Source organism: Medicago sativa, chromosome 5 (assembly GCF_051527215.1).
Source record: "Medicago sativa cultivar Bolivia chromosome 5, Bolivia_mono, whole genome shotgun sequence".
Taxonomy (NCBI): Eukaryota; Viridiplantae; Streptophyta; class Magnoliopsida; order Fabales; family Fabaceae; genus Medicago; species Medicago sativa.
The window spans coordinates 50,238,208-50,256,300 of record NC_140753.1 but is presented as its reverse complement, the minus strand read 5'-3'; the positions used below and the strand labels follow the sequence as shown (position 1 = coordinate 50,256,300).

Sequence of the window (18,093 nt, the reverse complement as noted above, 5' to 3'; positions counted from 1 at the left end):
ATATGATTTATGACATGCATAACCAAGCCAAAAAAAAATATTGAAAATACTAATAATCCAACTCATCTACATAAGATATTGAAACAAAGATGTGAAGAGTTTGGAGAAAAGAAAAAGCGTGGAATGTCACAGACGAATAAGGTCATGATGATAAGTGAGAGAGAGAGAGAGAGAGAGAGAGAGAGAGAGAGAGAGAGAGAGAGAGAGAGAGAGAGAGAGAGAGAGAGAGAGAGAGAGTATTAATGAATACTCCTATATAACCAATTCCATAATTCCATAGTTCTATAAGTTTGACAAATTATTATATAACAAATTAATTGAATGAACAAATCAAATAAAAGAATATCTTTTTGTCTACCAACTAACTAAACACATTTCAAGATTTTATCTCATGTGGAACCACGAAGAGACGTCACATTCTTTTGTTTAGTTTCATCATACCAACGTAGAACAAACTGAGGTTTTTGGATCAACAATCGCAGGCAACAAATACTTCCTTCCATTATCACCATTTGCATTGTAGCTAGCACCACTTGTTTTGTCCACCAAAAGGTCCCCAACATATCCAGGATAAGCTCCTTTAGCATAAACACCAGTACAAGCCGAAGCAGCTTCCAAAGGAGCTTCTTTTGGTCCTTGAAAATAACCATCACCAAAAGGATTGGTTACAGTCCCAGCTAAAAGACTAGCAACATTTATAACCATTCCGTCAAGACCCACATCGTTATTTGGTGCAACCAAAGGTGCACTTTGTGGACCATAAATTGGTTGGTGAAATGGCCATGCGCATTGACCAGCACATTGTGTCTCTGAATTTCCAACCCAAATGTATGCGAATTTATGTTGCTTTCCATTCACGCGTGCACCATAAGAAGAACCGTGGGTTCCACACCTACTTGAACAAAAACCGTCAACTAACACATCAGCAGCTGTTAGAACAACGTTGATGGCGTTTTTCTGTTGTCCTTTTGATGCGAGTTTAAGGATTTGGTTAGTTGTGAGAGATTTTCCTAAAGAGTAATCCTCATCGAGAATTTGAGCACCTAGTGAGAGAGCTAGTTTAGCTGACTTTTTATTGTTGGTGAGCTGGTAATATTTTTCAGTTGATTTCCACCACGTGGCAACTGATGGTTGTGACGTGGTTGTTCCTCGTTTAGGAGAAGAGAGGGAGGTTATGAAATCAGTTATGATAGCTCTTTGGGATGGTTTGAATTTTCCATACCAAATGAGGTTGACTGAGATTTTGCCAGTGAGAAGAGGGCCTTTGTGGTATTGAAATTTAAGTTGTTGGTCCGATTCGGTGAGTTTTCTAGCAGCTGAGATTAAATGAAGCAGTGAAATTGTGAGAAAAAGAGTGAAGATTACACTTAACTTAAAAGATGCCATTTTGGGATATTTGAGATAGAACAAAGTATGAAGTAGAAGGAATGTGGAAATGTTGTGAGGTGATGGAAATATAAGATGGGGTTGTAGGTATATATAGTTGGAAGTGTATTGAAAAGGAATTAACGTGTAAAATAGAAAGGTATATTATATAGTTGAAGTCAAATTATGTAGGAGGGTGAGTGGTGTCGATGTGCCAGCTAGATTACGCGTTGTTATTTTATTATTCCAGTTTGCATGAATTCATAGATTTCGGACAATAACATCACAGCTATTAACCATAACGTTTCCCTCAAAAAAAAAAAAGCTATTAACCATAACGACAAAGTTGTGTATCCTTTTTGTTGTACAAGGCATGCCCCTAGCTTTTGGGTCCATTGTCCACCGAAGAGCGTAACAACTTTTCTTATGCGTGATTGATGATCAATCACTTTTATTCTATCCATGTCTTATGAAAATCAAGCAAAGAAAAGTTGTAAGAAATAATAAATTTGTTCCAAATGTCTCTTAACTATTATTAAATATCTTTTTGTATAAATATTTTCAATGTTACTATATTTTTTATATTCTATGATAAATTGGTAGTATTAATAATAGATATTTAGAAAAAAATAATCAATGTATTTAAAAATATATGGGATAATAATCACTTTGGTCCTTGAAAAAAATAATCAATGTATTTAAAAATATATGGGATAATAATCACTTTGGTTCTTGAATGTGTAATGAATAGTCATAATCCTTTAATGTATCAAAATTTTAAAATAGTCTCTGATTGTGCACTTTGTTACTCAAAATGGTCTCTGGCGCTAAAATAATCTCCCAATGTTCACGATAACTCTTTTCACATAAGGATTAAAATGACAATAATTAAGTACTTATAAGGACTGAGATGACAATAAGTAAGTATATTGCCAGAGTAATATGACAATATTAATGAAGTATTTTAACATGAAGGACTATTTTGAAACTTTTATACATTTAGGGACTATTGTGACTATTCATAACACATTCAGAGACCAAAATGACTATTACTCCAAAATTTATAGATAATCTTGTATTAAGGGACAAACAAATTTACAGACAAATTAAAATTATCAAACAACATAAATTAAAATTTTCAAATTAAATTTACTCCAAAAATAACATAAATATACAAACAAATTAAAATTATCAAGTTATTAACAAATAACAAGAGATCTACAAAGTCTAACAAGACACAAACACATAGATATAGTCTTTCAAAGTGTAAATGTATTTTTTTTTCTATAAGATAGAGTGAGTTAAAATAACAATGAGAGTTTGAACAATCTTAACACCGTCATAATATAAATAAAAAAAGGGAGAAACTATACAAGAGGGGGGCCAAACCAAAATCCTCAAAACAATCCCGAAAGAAAATAAAAGCAAAAAACAAGAAAAACAAAACGAAGTAAGAAAAAAATGGCCCTAAAGAAAAAAGAGGTTGCTCAACCACCCTTCTGTTCTATAGGGGGACTCAAAGATCGGGTGTGATATGTTGCCTTGCTAATTTTCTTCTTTCTGACTTTTTGTAAGATAAGGCATATATGGTACCTCAACATTTTTCTTTGAATCAACAAATATTGAACAAGATCAATTTCCTTTCGTAGAATCGGATCAATTGACGCCTCAGAATGCCCAAGAGTAGCATTTGTATCTGTTTATTGAACTGTCACGAAAGATTATTGAGTTGTAATAGGTGACGTATCCATCGTCAAGTTCGACTCTAACATGACATTAGTTTGTTGATCTACAGGTTCCGAAATGAAAGGGTGTTTGTGAATTCACCACTTCTTTTTAGTAGTAATTTTATATTGAATATGGTCAGTAATTGCGAGGATTCTATTATGGATCAACTATGATGAAATGTTTTGTGAGTAATATTGACAATAAAGAGTCTTCGTGAGAATAACTCATTTGATAGAGACATTAGATTATAAATTTAGGGTTCAGATGTGAATTTCAGATTCACGACTTATTCATTTTAAAGGTGAAATTCTAACTACTAACCTACTTGATAAAAAATTAATATATATTGACAATGATGATAAAGATTATAATTTTAAACTAAACCCTTAACATAAAAAATTTAAAGACAATCTTTGTTATATTTTTTGACAAGAAAAGACAACCTTTGTTATATAAAAACAGAAGAAAAAGAGAAAACATAGACAAAAAATTATTATTTTACCGTGATAACATACCATTGCATATGCATTAGTTGAAGCTGGAATTATGAAATTAACGCCAATTATCCATACAAATTTACCTTTTTAGCAACATTTTAAGGGTTGTTTTACGAAATATGAAATTAGTTTACACGATCTTACAATGATTTCATCAAGAAATTGAATTATTTAATAATTCAAAATACTCATTGTGTCACATTATGAGTGGGACATTTGCCAAAGAAGTTTATCTAAAATCGAGTATTACTTCAATTTTCAGTATAATATTAACTATCACTTATTCAATTTTACCATTTAATTTATGCTATGTGTTTCAACACTCCCAACCCTTTCTTTTAAAATTAAATTTAATACTAAAAAAAGGAAAAAATTATAATAATATTAAGTAGTTTGATTTGGAATTGAACGGTGTATTAGTCACATTCATAGTCAACTTGCCAAACTATAAGCTTGATTCAAATCTTATCATAACTCTCGACTCAAGATTTTTCACGTTCTATTTTTTTTTCTTCACTTTCTATTTATAATGCATCAGTATATATTAAGACTATAATGGTAAAATTATGACATTTTTGCTTCATTCAATAACATTTGATTTGTGTGAATGTGTCTTTCGTCGAGATGGATAGAGTATGCCATGTGCTAAGTCTGTAGATGTGTTGCATGTATGGAGGACATAATAATATTGTTGGAACACTAGTCATTCTAGTGAAGAAAATTGGAAAGAAAAACACTATGAAAGAACTAGTGTGTGGGTGTGACTTAAAAATGTCCCACATTGGAGGGTCACCCCAACTAGTAAGTGTTTATATATGGGCAAAGTGACCTCCAAGGGTGTGCCCTTGGGGTACCCAATTTTGTGAACGGGTGAACGCTTACAAAATATATATATCACACGCGCGACGACGACGCCGCCGTCCGACCGGTCGGGTCGGGCTTGGGTCGCGGGTTAAAAAAATAATATATATTTTTTGTTACTTGAAAATGTTAAATTAATTAATTAATTAATTTAATCATTATCCGTAAGCGCTACGCGTAACAAATAAATTTGTTACGATCCAAAATGCGTATCCAGAAACTTCCGGATATATCCAATTAAGGAACAAAACGCGTTTGCTTAAGGATTAAGCAGACTTAATCCCCAAGTCACTCGTTTTTTGTTACAAACTCTCCCTATAAAAGGAGAGCTCGCCCCATTCATTCTGTACACCAAAATCTCACAGTTGATGCTTCCTGTGCGGTTTTCTCTCTTCTCCCTTTCGATTTTAACAAATCGTTCTTCTGCTTCTACTCCTTTCTGTCCCGTCGGTTTTGAATAGAGCGGTTACGTACCGTATCGAGTGGCTTCGATCGAACGATTGAACCATACGGTTTCGAATAGAGCGGTCACGTACCGTATCGAGTGGCTTCGATCAAACGATTGAACCATATTTTGAGGTGTAATTCTCGAGCGACTATATACTGTGCAGTATATACTCGTAACAGTGATCTGGGCTGTTTTATCCTGGAGACGGCGTGGTTGTTAGTCTACCTTGCACAAACTAGGGTAGTGCCGCGAAACGTCTTAAAGAAAGCGACCTGGTCGTGACTCACCCAGTAATTTCGTTCGGTATATTTTAAAACGAAAAACAACAATTTTAAGACGTTTCTAAAACCATGAGTACCAACAACGAAATTACTGTATCCGGAACAGCTGTCGATTTCAACAAACCGTTTAAGTTTCACGGTAGTAACTTCAAGCGTTGGCAAACAAAGATGATGTTTTTTCTAACTACTAAAAAGGTTGCCCACGTCTTGAAGAACAACGTACCTGTGATACCATCGATGTCAGTTCCTATGGAAACGACTAATAACGGTAAGTCAGCAGCGGCTACAGATGCTTCTGTATCTGCTACAAATGCTGAGTTGGAAAGGCTTAATGCCGAACATGCTGAAAAGGTGAAACAGGCCGAAAAGGATATACTCCTCTGGCAAGATGATGATTATCTGTGCAAGAATTACATTTTGAACTGTCTTGCGGATCATCTATATGATCTGCATCTGATTTATAAGACAGCTAAGGAAGTTTGGGATGCTCTTCAGAATAAATATAACACTGAAGAGGCTGGCTCAAAGAAATTTGCTGTGAGCCGGTACCTAAACTATAAGATGAACGACGAGAAATCTGTCGAAATACAATCTCAGGAGCTTCAGAATATAGCTCATGAGATTTTTGTTGAAGGGATTCAATTACCTGAGCAGTTTCAGATTGCTGTGATAATTGATAAACTGCCCCCTGCTTGGAAGGACTTCAAGAATGCCCTTAGGCATAAGACTAAGGAGTTGTCTCTTGAAAGTCTGTTTACTCGACTTCGTATTGAAGAAAAGGCAAGAAAACAAAAACTGAATGAAGAGGTGTTTGCTGTCTCGAACAACAACACTAAAAAGAAATCTGTGGGTGCTGTTCTGAAGCCTACTGGCAAACAATTTAAGAATCAGAACCGCCCTGCTCATGCTCTTGGAGGAATGGTATTTATGTATCCCTCAGTTTCATAAGAATTGGGCTTAATTTGTTTTAGCCAAAAATTTGCCAAAGGGGGAGATTGTTGGGTATTTGTATTGGCTGCATTATTGCTAAAACAAATATCCTTGTTCTGTAAGTTGGAACCAATGTTCCAGCATGTGGTTAGGCAGCTCTATGAGATGTTGGATACAATGTTCCAACATCCTGGCATGGTTCAGTGTGCCTGGGTTCTGCCTTATCTGTACGCGCGTAGTTTATCCATTAAGGAAATCGTATTTCCTTTTACTTACTGACCAAGTAACGCGCATATCTTATGAGAATCAGTTGTGGAATATTTCTAAAATAGATATTTTATTTTAGGAAATATTTGTTATGATTTGGAATGTTTCTAAATAGGTTCCGACATATTAGGACTTTCCAGATTTGTCTCTGATTTTGTTTTGCAGGTTTGCTGAACCGATCTGCAAGTTTACTGAAGCCCAATGATTTATTTAGCCCAAGCTGCTTCAGTATAAAAGGAAGACTTCAAGACCTAATTGATTATTCAAGCCGTCATGCTAAAAAGTTTAGATTTTTAGGGTTTGAGTCTTCATGTATTCTACTCTTGTATCGATTGTGATGCAGGTTTAGGATCTTTACTGTGTTCTTGCTAGTGTCGTGTTTAGATACTTGTTTAGGACTAGTTTTGTGAGTATTGATACTCTTGTGCATCAAACCGAAGTTGTGAAACAAGGTTTGGTTGTTTGTGTTGGAAGGTAACTTCTATTTTATTGTGTTTGAGGTCTGATAGGTCACTGGGGCAGTGACTGACCATTAGGATAGTGAGATGGGATCTCAGATCTAGGAGTTCCTAGGTTGAAGTCTAGACGGGTAGGTCCTAGGTCATATAGTGTAAACGAGGAGTTTGCTGAGAGCTATTGAATAAGGACTACACTAGTGGATTTCCTTCCTGGCTTGGTAGCCCCCAGATGTAAGCGTGTTGTGCTGAACTGGGTCAACAAACTTCCTGTGTTCTTTATTGTTCTGCACTTTAATTTCTTGTTTTATTTTCTGTTTATCGCATGATGTTGAAACATTAATCGGAACATCACAAACGTTTAAACATCTGACAGAACCTAATAAAACAAGTACGCTAGAATTTCATATATATATATATATATATATACACACACACACACACACACATATACATACACACACACAATGAGCAATGGAGAAAATTTATAAGATAAGTAAATTTTTATGAAATATATTTAAATTAATATAAATCTAAAACATATATTTATCATATAAAACAATTTTGTAACATTATAACGGCTCTGTCTACGGTGAGAGACCTTGATAGGTCTCCTACCGTGCATGACCTTTCAAAACCGTTGGATTGATCAAGCACACCTTAAACTAAATACACTTGATTATTTTTCTTGTCTCCCTCTCATCAACTTTAACAAACACCCAGCACACAAGACTTCTCAAACCCCTCTCTATTCATTCTTCTTCTGGCTATTTCACCGTTTTCTTATTCCTCATAAAATCAGCAATTTACCAATTTCAATCATCCAAATCTACAACAACATGGTTTCAATTACAACGCAAACCTGCAACACTGTGGTTTAAATTTCAATTTTCGATTCCTATAACAAAGCTAAACCCATTTTCAATTAATTTTCTATTCATTCCATTGAAAAAAAAGGAACCCAGAACATAAGTTCATGGCAGATTAGCAGACTCCCAACAAGAAATTGAATTCATAGCAGAGAAGAACACATGACATAATTAATAAGAAGCTAAATCCATTTTTGATTCACATAACATGAATTCTTCATCCATTTACAGTAACATATAACAACAGTCAACAACAAATTTGATGCAGTTTTTCCAGTCATGTAAACATCCATTTTTTCCTTCACCATTCTACTCTTAATTAATTGTTTACGTTTCTCTCAAAAAAGTAATGCTCAGATATTGAATAGAGGCATTGAATCTAATTAGAGAATATTGGATGAAAATGGAAGAGGTTAGAGAATTTTCTCTCTGATTTTTTTAAAATCTAAACTTGTAACAATACTTTCTTTTAAAGGAGCAAATCTGAAGAGATGAAGATTAAAGAATCAAAACATTGTAACAATGGATAGTAGTATTCATTGCCTAGATCATGATAATTTTGTTGTGGTTCGGTATTGTGCATCTGATAGCTTCGGATCTGGGTTGAGAGGAGAGAGAATATGGAAAGGGAGATGGAGAGGTACCGATAGCATATAATAAGATCTTTAGAACTTCATCATCCAACGGCCAGTGTTTTTTATCTATCTTGCGCACGGGTAGGAGACCTACAAAGGTCTCTCACGGTAGACAGAGCCCATTATAACAAGCATAACGTGTTCTTTTTCATATACCCTCAAAAATCTATATGGTCCACATGTAACAACACTAGGTCTGAGTAGATATTCGTTTTAACACCGTGCTCTATTTAAAAAGAATTTGAGGCATAAATATATTAGTTAAGGAAGAAACAAATACGTCGCTGTCGCGTCATTTTTCGGAGATCAAGGCTATTTGGTTAGCGTTTGACTCACTTTTTGTTTCACGACTTTGAAAAAATTTATTTAAATTGGGGGGTCCGGAGGTTGGTTATATTTAGGGAAGATATTAGCACCCTAAATATTCGTAGTACTCTACGAGAACCTCTTGATTTTATTTAACTTCTTGTGCTATAAATTTGCTTGCATTTTTTTAAAAAAATGAAATTTTGAAATGATTAAAAAAGGAAGACCTAATTATCTACATTTTATTGATTTGAGAGGACGAGTGTCCTTTGCCTACGTACCCGTGAAGGATCAAAAACTCGTAGTTCGGGGTTGAAATTGACGTTTGATTGGTTTTGTGTTTTTTATTGGTTTTGAAAAAGGTTTTAAAATGAAAAAGCCAAGTGGCAAATGAGAATTGGTTTGTATTTTTTATATTGAAAGAAAAATGGACTCAAGGTATGATTAAATTGATTGAAGTTTGATTAAGAAATAAAATAAAAAAGAACGATCACTTGATTGAAAATCAAGGTTTATTATGAAAATATTTTTATGATTTTTGTTATTTGAATGTTTTTGTTGTTTTAGAATAATAAATGAAAATTAAACTAACGGAGCAATAAAAATAAAAGCGTGTGGATTTTTGTAGTGACGTTGGGTCACCACAAAATCCCTAATCTATTTTTTTTGTATTTTTTTGATATATATAAAGCAGTAAAGAAATAAAAGACACACACACACACACACACACACACACACACACTTACTTTTCTCGTTTATATTTACATTGGACCTAAATACATTCTAATTGCTGGAAAATAAATGACAATAATTAAAATGCTAAATAAAAATAAAATAAAATGCTAAAAAGAAATAAAATGCAAGAAAATAAAAGAAAGGGACAACCGAAGGGACAAAAATTTCCGAAGGGACAAAATTCCGAAGGGACTTATTCCGAAGGGACAGAAAAAAGAGAGAGAAGAAAAGAATAGCTCGTCAACACAAGCTAAATGAGGGAGAAGAGAGAAAAGTTCTTTGACAACTCAAGAGAACTTTTTGGTGTGTGAAATTGTGAAGGATGAGAGCTCTATTTATAGGTTCTAAGGTTGATGAAAAATGGAAAATTGGTTTAATGCACTTTGATGGGGATTTGAATGAGATTGATGGTTTTGGAATGTGATTTGAATGATTTTTCAAATGGGAGAGTTGACATGTAAAAATGGCATGATTGGTGGCACACTTGAGAAGAAAAAAAAATTGGACCTTGACACTATATTTTTTGACAATTTTTGGACTCATTAAAAAAAGTTAATAAAAACCTAAAGAAGTAATTAAACGAAAAAAATAAAAACAAAATGGTAAAATGGAAAATAAAAAAATATAAAAATCAAGACTGAATAAAAATGAAAGATAAAAATAAAAACTAAAAGTTTAAAAAAAATGACTAATAAATTAAAAAAGTGAGAAGAGGTATTGATGATGAAACACGTTCCTGATAAAAAATGGGAAGAAAGTTTTGACTTTACACTGATTATGGCATGACTTGGAGGAAAAATATTTTGGACCCCTGGACACTTAATTTTGGACTCATTGACACTTTGGTTTTTTTTACTTGGACAATAAAATAAAAGTGACTAAAATAAAATATGAAAAATGACTAATTAAAAGCTAAAATAAAAATTGGAAATAAAAACTAAAATTATAAAATTAAATAAAAGATGGAAATTAAAGAGTAAATAACAAATAATAAAAAAAATAAACAAAACTAAAATTATAAAAATATAAAGAGCGAAGAGGGCCCGACTCGGAACCAAACATGAGGTATTTTAAGATACCTTTATGCTGAAATTTCCTTTGAAAAGTCAAAGACTATTCAGGGTCAGACAATGTATGAATGTAGGATGTTAGGTCAAAAATTGGGGTATGACAGTCGCCGCTAATCTTTATTGTGTGTTTCATTCAGATTACATTCTCTATCTGTTTTATATCGTTGTTGTTGACAAGGATGTCATCAATGCTTCATCCAGCATTTCTAATACCTAATTATTTATATCCTTGATGGATCAAATATGTTGTAAATTCGATCATGCTCAATATTTTATTTGCTTCCGTGAGTAATTTGTACATTTATTTTGTATTCAAAATCTCTTGTGAAAAGGGATGAGGAAAAAATCTCAAAAGCGTCGGGACAGAGGTAGTAATCAAATAGAATCATCCTTGTTGATTTTAGATTTAGCCATAAAAACTCAAAGTTTGTGCTTTGTCCAGCGTAAGTGTTAGGGCATTGAGAGTGTGGTTGGTAAATGCAGACTTAATGGTTAGTGTCTAGTAGTGGACATAGGTTGGCAAAGTCGGTACACCGAAACAAAACAGGAGGCAGGAAAAGTATGATAATTACTCACATGGATCGATGGTCGGTGAAAAACGAATTAATATGAAGCAATGTTAGGAGTTTGTGTAACTGTGTTGTCGTTCAAATCAAACATGGAAGGTTAATTGTGACAAGGATGGGTTGTCATTGCGCAAAATCAAAGAGAAATAATATTTGAACAATCTTTTTTAAATAATTTTTGTGATAACTCTTATATTTTTTATTGTATTTTATTTTCTCTCTTTCTTTCTCTCTCTATTGTTATTGTTCAATAAAAAATGAGAAAAAAAGATTTCTTCTCTTCCATTTGCACTTTTCGCTCGCGCCCAGCTGAATTGACAATTTTACTTATCCCTGTGTGAGTTAAGTCATGCAGGTGTTAAAACTCACACTGGATTTTCACTGCAATTTTCCTTCTCTTCTTCTTCTTCCTTCAACACTCGGATTCTCTTCTTCCTCATATACCATTTTCACTACCAGTTCATTACGCCGTCGCAATCGAAAACCATTTAACACTTTCTAGAATCATTTCTTCCCTTCCGAGTTTACATAGCCGCCGTAAACAATAATATTGCCAAATCCAGAATCGAAAGCCAGATGTTTATGTTACCTTAAAAAGAATTCAGAATCATAAAATCTCAAATTAAGGTTCTAATTAACGTGAATGAGCATTAATTCAATTTAATTTTATTTTAGTGCATTGATTAATATATGTTTATGTTACTGTAAAGCTTTAGTGTTGTTGTAGTGAAATTGAATCTATAATAGAGAGAAGGGTAAATTATTGTGGAAAGGAAACGAAAGAAGATATAGAGAATCTAGGGAAAAGAAGCTTTGATCGTTGAAGAAATAAGAAGAAGAAGAGAAGGAAAATTGCACTAAAAACCAGCGTGACTCACGCGGTGTTTTTCACTTGCGTGACTTAAGTCACACGGAGTTAGTTAACTAACGCAGGGGCATTTTCGGCAAGGCTGCAGGTTGCGAGCGAAAAGTGCAGGGGGAGAGCAGAAATCGGAAAAAAAATAATCACAAAATTTGTTTAAAATTACTTCTACAAATATCATTCCTCCAACACCAAATTCAACTTTGTAATTCTACCAGCAAGGATTGAATATTTTTTTTTTTTAGGGTTAATTATGTTTTTGGTCCCTACAAAATTGCGACCTTGTAAGTTTAGTCCTTACTTAATTTTAATAGCATTTTTAATCCCTACAAAAAATTTCTGCACTCAATATTAGTCCTTACACAATCCAAATTTGTTTAATTTATGCTTAAACTCTTAAGTTTTTCAACAATTTTTTATAGGCGTGTTAAGAACTTTATTAAAAGGTCTTTTGAAAAAAATATCGCAAAAATTTGATTTCTACGTCCATATTTTTGTTACTTATATCTTAAACTTTTGTCGTTTTAAAAAATTCATATTTAATTTATTTCATGTTAAAAAATTATAGGTTTTAGTAAATGAACCTTTCATAGTGTTCTAAACTTGTATAAAAAGAATTGTTAAAAAATTTAAGAGTTTAAGGATAATTAAACAAAATTTATTTTAGCAGGGACTAAAATTATAAGTATTTTTTTTTGTAGGGATTAAAAAAGCTATTAAAATTAAGTAATGACTAAACTTAGAAGGTCGCCCTTTTATAGGGACCAAAAACATATTTAACCCTTTTTTTAAAAGAGACTATATTCACTTATTTAGTCTATGAATACTCCCTCTGTCCTCCTAATAATTGATTTGTTTGGAAAAAAGCTGTCACAAAGCAAACAATTGACTGCTTTTCAAATTATGAATCAATATCCAATTTGATCCTTCACAATGTACATGAGGTAATTACTCCTTTATATTTTTATATTAGGGATAAATTAATCTCTATGTTATAATGAGTCGGAGACTAAATTTGGTCATAAGAAATTTTGTGAAGGGTCAAATTGAAACATCACTCTAAAATTATAATTTTTTAGACGCATATAGTTTTTTATTTATTGCATAAAAAATGTTATCAATATTTAGACTATTATGGGTTTGTATTTATTGCATAAAAAGTTGTTATCAATATTTTTTTAATGTTATCAATATTATTGTTTATATTTTTTGTATTAAAATATTTTTTAACAAAATATAAGAAGATTTTAAATATAATTTTGCATCAAACTATATTTCATAACCAAATATGAGAATATTTTAAATTTGATTTTGTGTCAAAATATTTTGTAATAGAATATAGGCTTAAACACACTTTTGATCCCTTATTTTCAATAAAAAAAAAAGTCTTGATTCTACTATTTTAAAAATCAATTTACTAATTTTCTATTCAACAAATTTTGGTCCATCTTCTAGTTTTTGATAATATGCTCTATTTTTTTTTGTGAAGGAATGCTCTATTTAGTATGGTCTAATAAGCATTGTCATATCATAAATGAATAGACAACATTATAAAAAATTATTTGAAAATGAAACGAGAGACCAAAATTTCAAAATAATAAATTAGAGAAACAAAAAGTCAATTTTTAAAATAGGCAAACAAAAACATCATTGTTTTTAAAAATATTGATATTGGTAACATAAAATTAGTGCTGCAAATCAATCAATTATTAGACAAAGTGCCGCTTGGCTAATGCTATTGTATAGCGAGCAACAATTAATTGCTGCGCGAGGTATTTTAGTATTTTCACGGTCTTTCAAGAGAAAAAAAATGAAAGTAAGAAAAATAGCTTTCCTAATCAAATGCAATGACCTTCGAATGGGATTTCACCACAAACATGACCCCTTTGAATATAATGCATTTCCTACTATAGAGTATAGACTACAGTGATACATTTTTTTTTCAACTTTATCATCTAATTTCCCCTAGAATGACTTCTTATGTTTTCTATAGATGTTAATAATTGCAACAAACATATATGATTTATGACATGCATAACCAAGCCAAAAAAAAATATTGAAAATACTAATAATCCAACTCATCTACATAAGATATTGAAACAAAGATGTGAAGAGTTTGGAGAAAAGAAAAAGCGTGGAATGTCACAGACGAATAAGGTCATGATGATAAGTGAGAGAGAGAGAGAGAGAGAGAGAGAGAGAGAGAGAGAGAGAGAGAGAGAGAGAGAGAGAGAGAGAGAGAGATATTAATGAATACTCCTATATAACCAATTCCATAATTCCATAGTTCTATAAGTTTGACAAATTATTATATAACAAATTAATTGAATGAACAAATCAAATAAAAGAATATCTTTTTGTCTACCAACTAACTAAACACATTTCAAGATTTTATCTCATGTGGAACCACGAAGAGACGTCACATTCTTTTGTTTAGTTTCATCATACCAACGTAGAACAAACTGAGGTTTTTGGATCAACAATCGCAGGCAACAAATACTTCCTTCCATTATCACCATTTGCATTGTAGCTAGCACCACTTGTTTTGTCCACCAAAAGGTCCCCAACATATCCAGGATAAGCTCCTTTAGCATAAACACCAGTACAAGCCGAAGCAGCTTCCAAAGGAGCTTCTTTTGGTCCTTGAAAATAACCATCACCAAAAGGATTGGTTACAGTCCCAGCTAAAAGACTAGCAACATTTATAACCATTCCGTCAAGACCCACATCGTTATTTGGTGCAACCAAAGGTGCACTTTGTGGACCATAAATTGGTTGGTGAAATGGCCATGCGCATTGACCAGCACATTGTGTCTCTGAATTTCCAACCCAAATGTATGCGAATTTATGTTGCTTTCCATTCACGCGTGCACCATAAGAAGAACCGTGGGTTCCACACCTACTTGAACAAAAACCGTCAACTAACACATCAGCAGCTGTTAGAACAACGTTGATGGCGTTTTTCTGTTGTCCTTTTGATGCGAGTTTAAGGATTTGGTTAGTTGTGAGAGATTTTCCTAAAGAGTAATCCTCATCGAGAATTTGAGCACCTAGTGAGAGAGCTAGTTTAGCTGACTTTTTATTGTTGGTGAGCTGGTAATATTTTTCAGTTGATTTCCACCACGTGGCAACTGATGGTTGTGACGTGGTTGTTCCTCGTTTAGGAGAAGAGAGGGAGGTTATGAAATCAGTTATGATAGCTCTTTGGGATGGTTTGAATTTTCCATACCAAATGAGGTTGACTGAGATTTTGCCAGTGAGAAGAGGGCCTTTGTGGTATTGAAATTTAAGTTGTTGGTCCGATTCGGTGAGTTTTCTAGCAGCTGAGATTAAATGAAGCAGTGAAATTGTGAGAAAAAGAGTGAAGATTACACTTAACTTAAAAGATGCCATTTTGGGATATTTGAGATAGAACAAAGTATGAAGTAGAAGGAATGTGGAAATGTTGTGAGGTGATGGAAATATAAGATGGGGTTGTAGGTATATATAGTTGGAAGTGTATTGAAAAGGAATTAACGTGTAAAATAGAAAGGTATATTATATAGTTGAAGTCAAATTATGTAGGAGGGTGAGTGGTGTCGATGTGCCAGCTAGATTACGCGTTGTTATTTTATTATTCCAGTTTGCATGAATTCATAGATTTCGGACAATAACATCACAGCTATTAACCATAACGTTTCCCTCAAAAAAAAAAAAGCTATTAACCATAACGACAAAGTTGTGTATCCTTTTTGTTGTACAAGGCATGCCCCTAGCTTTTGGGTCCATTGTCCACCGAAGAGCGTAACAACTTTTCTTATGCGTGATTGATGATCAATCACTTTTATTCTATCCATGTCTTATGAAAATCAAGCAAAGAAAAGTTGTAAGAAATAATAAATTTGTTCCAAATGTCTCTTAACTATTATTAAATATCTTTTTGTATAAATATTTTCAATGTTACTATATTTTTTATATTCTATGATAAATTGGTAGTATTAATAATAGATATTTAGAAAAAAATAATCAATGTATTTAAAAATATATGGGATAATAATCACTTTGGTCCTTGAAAAAAATAATCAATGTATTTAAAAATATATGGGATAATAATCACTTTGGTTCTTGAATGTGTAATGAATAGTCATAATCCTTTAATGTATCAAAATTTTAAAATAGTCTCTGATTGTGCACTTTGTTACTCAAAATGGTCTCTGGCGCTAAAATAATCTCCCAATGTTCACGATAACTCTTTTCACATAAGGATTAAAATGACAATAATTAAGTACTTATAAGGACTGAGATGACAATAAGTAAGTATATTGCCAGAGTAATATGACAATATTAATGAAGTATTTTAACATGAAGGACTATTTTGAAACTTTTATACATTTAGGGACTATTGTGACTATTCATAACACATTCAGAGACCAAAATGACTATTACTCCAAAATTTATAGATAATCTTGTATTAAGGGACAAACAAATTTACAGACAAATTAAAATTATCAAACAACATAAATTAAAATTTTCAAATTAAATTTACTCCAAAAATAACATAAATATACAAACAAATTAAAATTATCAAGTTATTAACAAATAACAAGAGATCTACAAAGTCTAACAAGACACAAACACATAGATATAGTCTTTCAAAGTGTAAATGTATTTTTTTTTCTATAAGATAGAGTGAGTTAAAATAACAATGAGAGTTTGAACAATCTTAACACCGTCATAATATAAATAAAAAAAGGGAGAAACTATACAAGAGGGGGGCCAAACCAAAATCCTCAAAACAATCCCGAAAGAAAATAAAAGCAAAAAACAAGAAAAACAAAACGAAGTAAGAAAAAAATGGCCCTAAAGAAAAAAGAGGTTGCTCAACCACCCTTCTGTTCTATAGGGGGACTCAAAGATCGGGTGTGATATGTTGCCTTGCTAATTTTCTTCTTTCTGACTTTTTGTAAGATAAGGCATATATGGTACCTCAACATTTTTCTTTGAATCAACAAATATTGAACAAGATCAATTTCCTTTCGTAGAATCGGATCAATTGACGCCTCAGAATGCCCAAGAGTAGCATTTGTATCTGTTTATTGAACTGTCACGAAAGATTATTGAGTTGTAATAGGTGACGTATCCATCGTCAAGTTCGACTCTAACATGACATTAGTTTGTTGATCTACAGGTTCCGAAATGAAAGGGTGTTTGTGAATTCACCACTTCTTTTTAGTAGTAATTTTATATTGAATATGGTCAGTAATTGCGAGGATTCTATTATGGATCAACTATGATGAAATGTTTTGTGAGTAATATTGACAATAAAGAGTCTTCGTGAGAATAACTCATTTGATAGAGACATTAGATTATAAATTTAGGGTTCAGATGTGAATTTCAGATTCACGACTTATTCATTTTAAAGGTGAAATTCTAACTACTAACCTACTTGATAAAAAATTAATATATATTGACAATGATGATAAAGATTATAATTTTAAACTAAACCCTTAACATAAAAAATTTAAAGACAATCTTTGTTATATTTTTTGACAAGAAAAGACAACCTTTGTTATATAAAAACAGAAGAAAAAGAGAAAACATAGACAAAAAATTATTATTTTACCGTGATAACATACCATTGCATATGCATTAGTTGAAGCTGGAATTATGAAATTAACGCCAATTATCCATACAAATTTACCTTTTTAGCAACATTTTAAGGGTTGTTTTACGAAATATGAAATTAGTTTACACGATCTTACAATGATTTCATCAAGAAATTGAATTATTTAATAATTCAAAATACTCATTGTGTCACATTATGAGTGGGACATTTGCCAAAGAAGTTTATCTAAAATCGAGTATTACTTCAATTTTCAGTATAATATTAACTATCACTTATTCAATTTTACCATTTAATTTATGCTATGTGTTTCAACACTCCCAACCCTTTCTTTTAAAATTAAATTTAATACTAAAAAAAGGAAAAAATTATAATAATATTAAGTAGTTTGATTTGGAATTGAACGGTGTATTAGTCACATTCATAGTCAACTTGCCAAACTATAAGCTTGATTCAAATCTTATCATAACTCTCGACTCAAGATTTTTCACGTTCTATTTTTTTTTCTTCACTTTCTATTTATAATGCATCAGTATATATTAAGACTATAATGGTAAAATTATGACATTTTTGCTTCATTCAATAACATTTGATTTGTGTGAATGTGTCTTTCGTC

General features: G+C 32.2%; 2 protein-coding genes across 2 annotated transcripts; both read right to left on the bottom strand.

Annotated features, from left to right (window-relative positions):
• Positions 1–239: 239 nt before the first annotated feature.
• Positions 240–1,491, bottom strand: LOC146922732 (protein PHOSPHATE-INDUCED 1-like). Its single transcript, XM_085715525.1, has one exon. The coding sequence runs from the start codon at positions 1,384–1,386 to the stop codon at positions 436–438; it is 951 nt and encodes a 316-aa protein (XP_085571651.1). The 5' UTR covers positions 1,387–1,491; the 3' UTR covers positions 240–435.
• A 12,630-nt stretch (positions 1,492–14,121) lies between these two features.
• LOC146922731 (protein PHOSPHATE-INDUCED 1-like) lies at positions 14,122–15,373 on the bottom strand. The gene has a single exon (XM_085715523.1). It carries the CDS (start codon positions 15,266–15,268, stop codon positions 14,318–14,320), a length of 951 nt encoding a protein of 316 aa, XP_085571649.1. The 5' UTR covers positions 15,269–15,373; the 3' UTR covers positions 14,122–14,317.
• Positions 15,374–18,093: the final 2,720 nt, after the last annotated feature.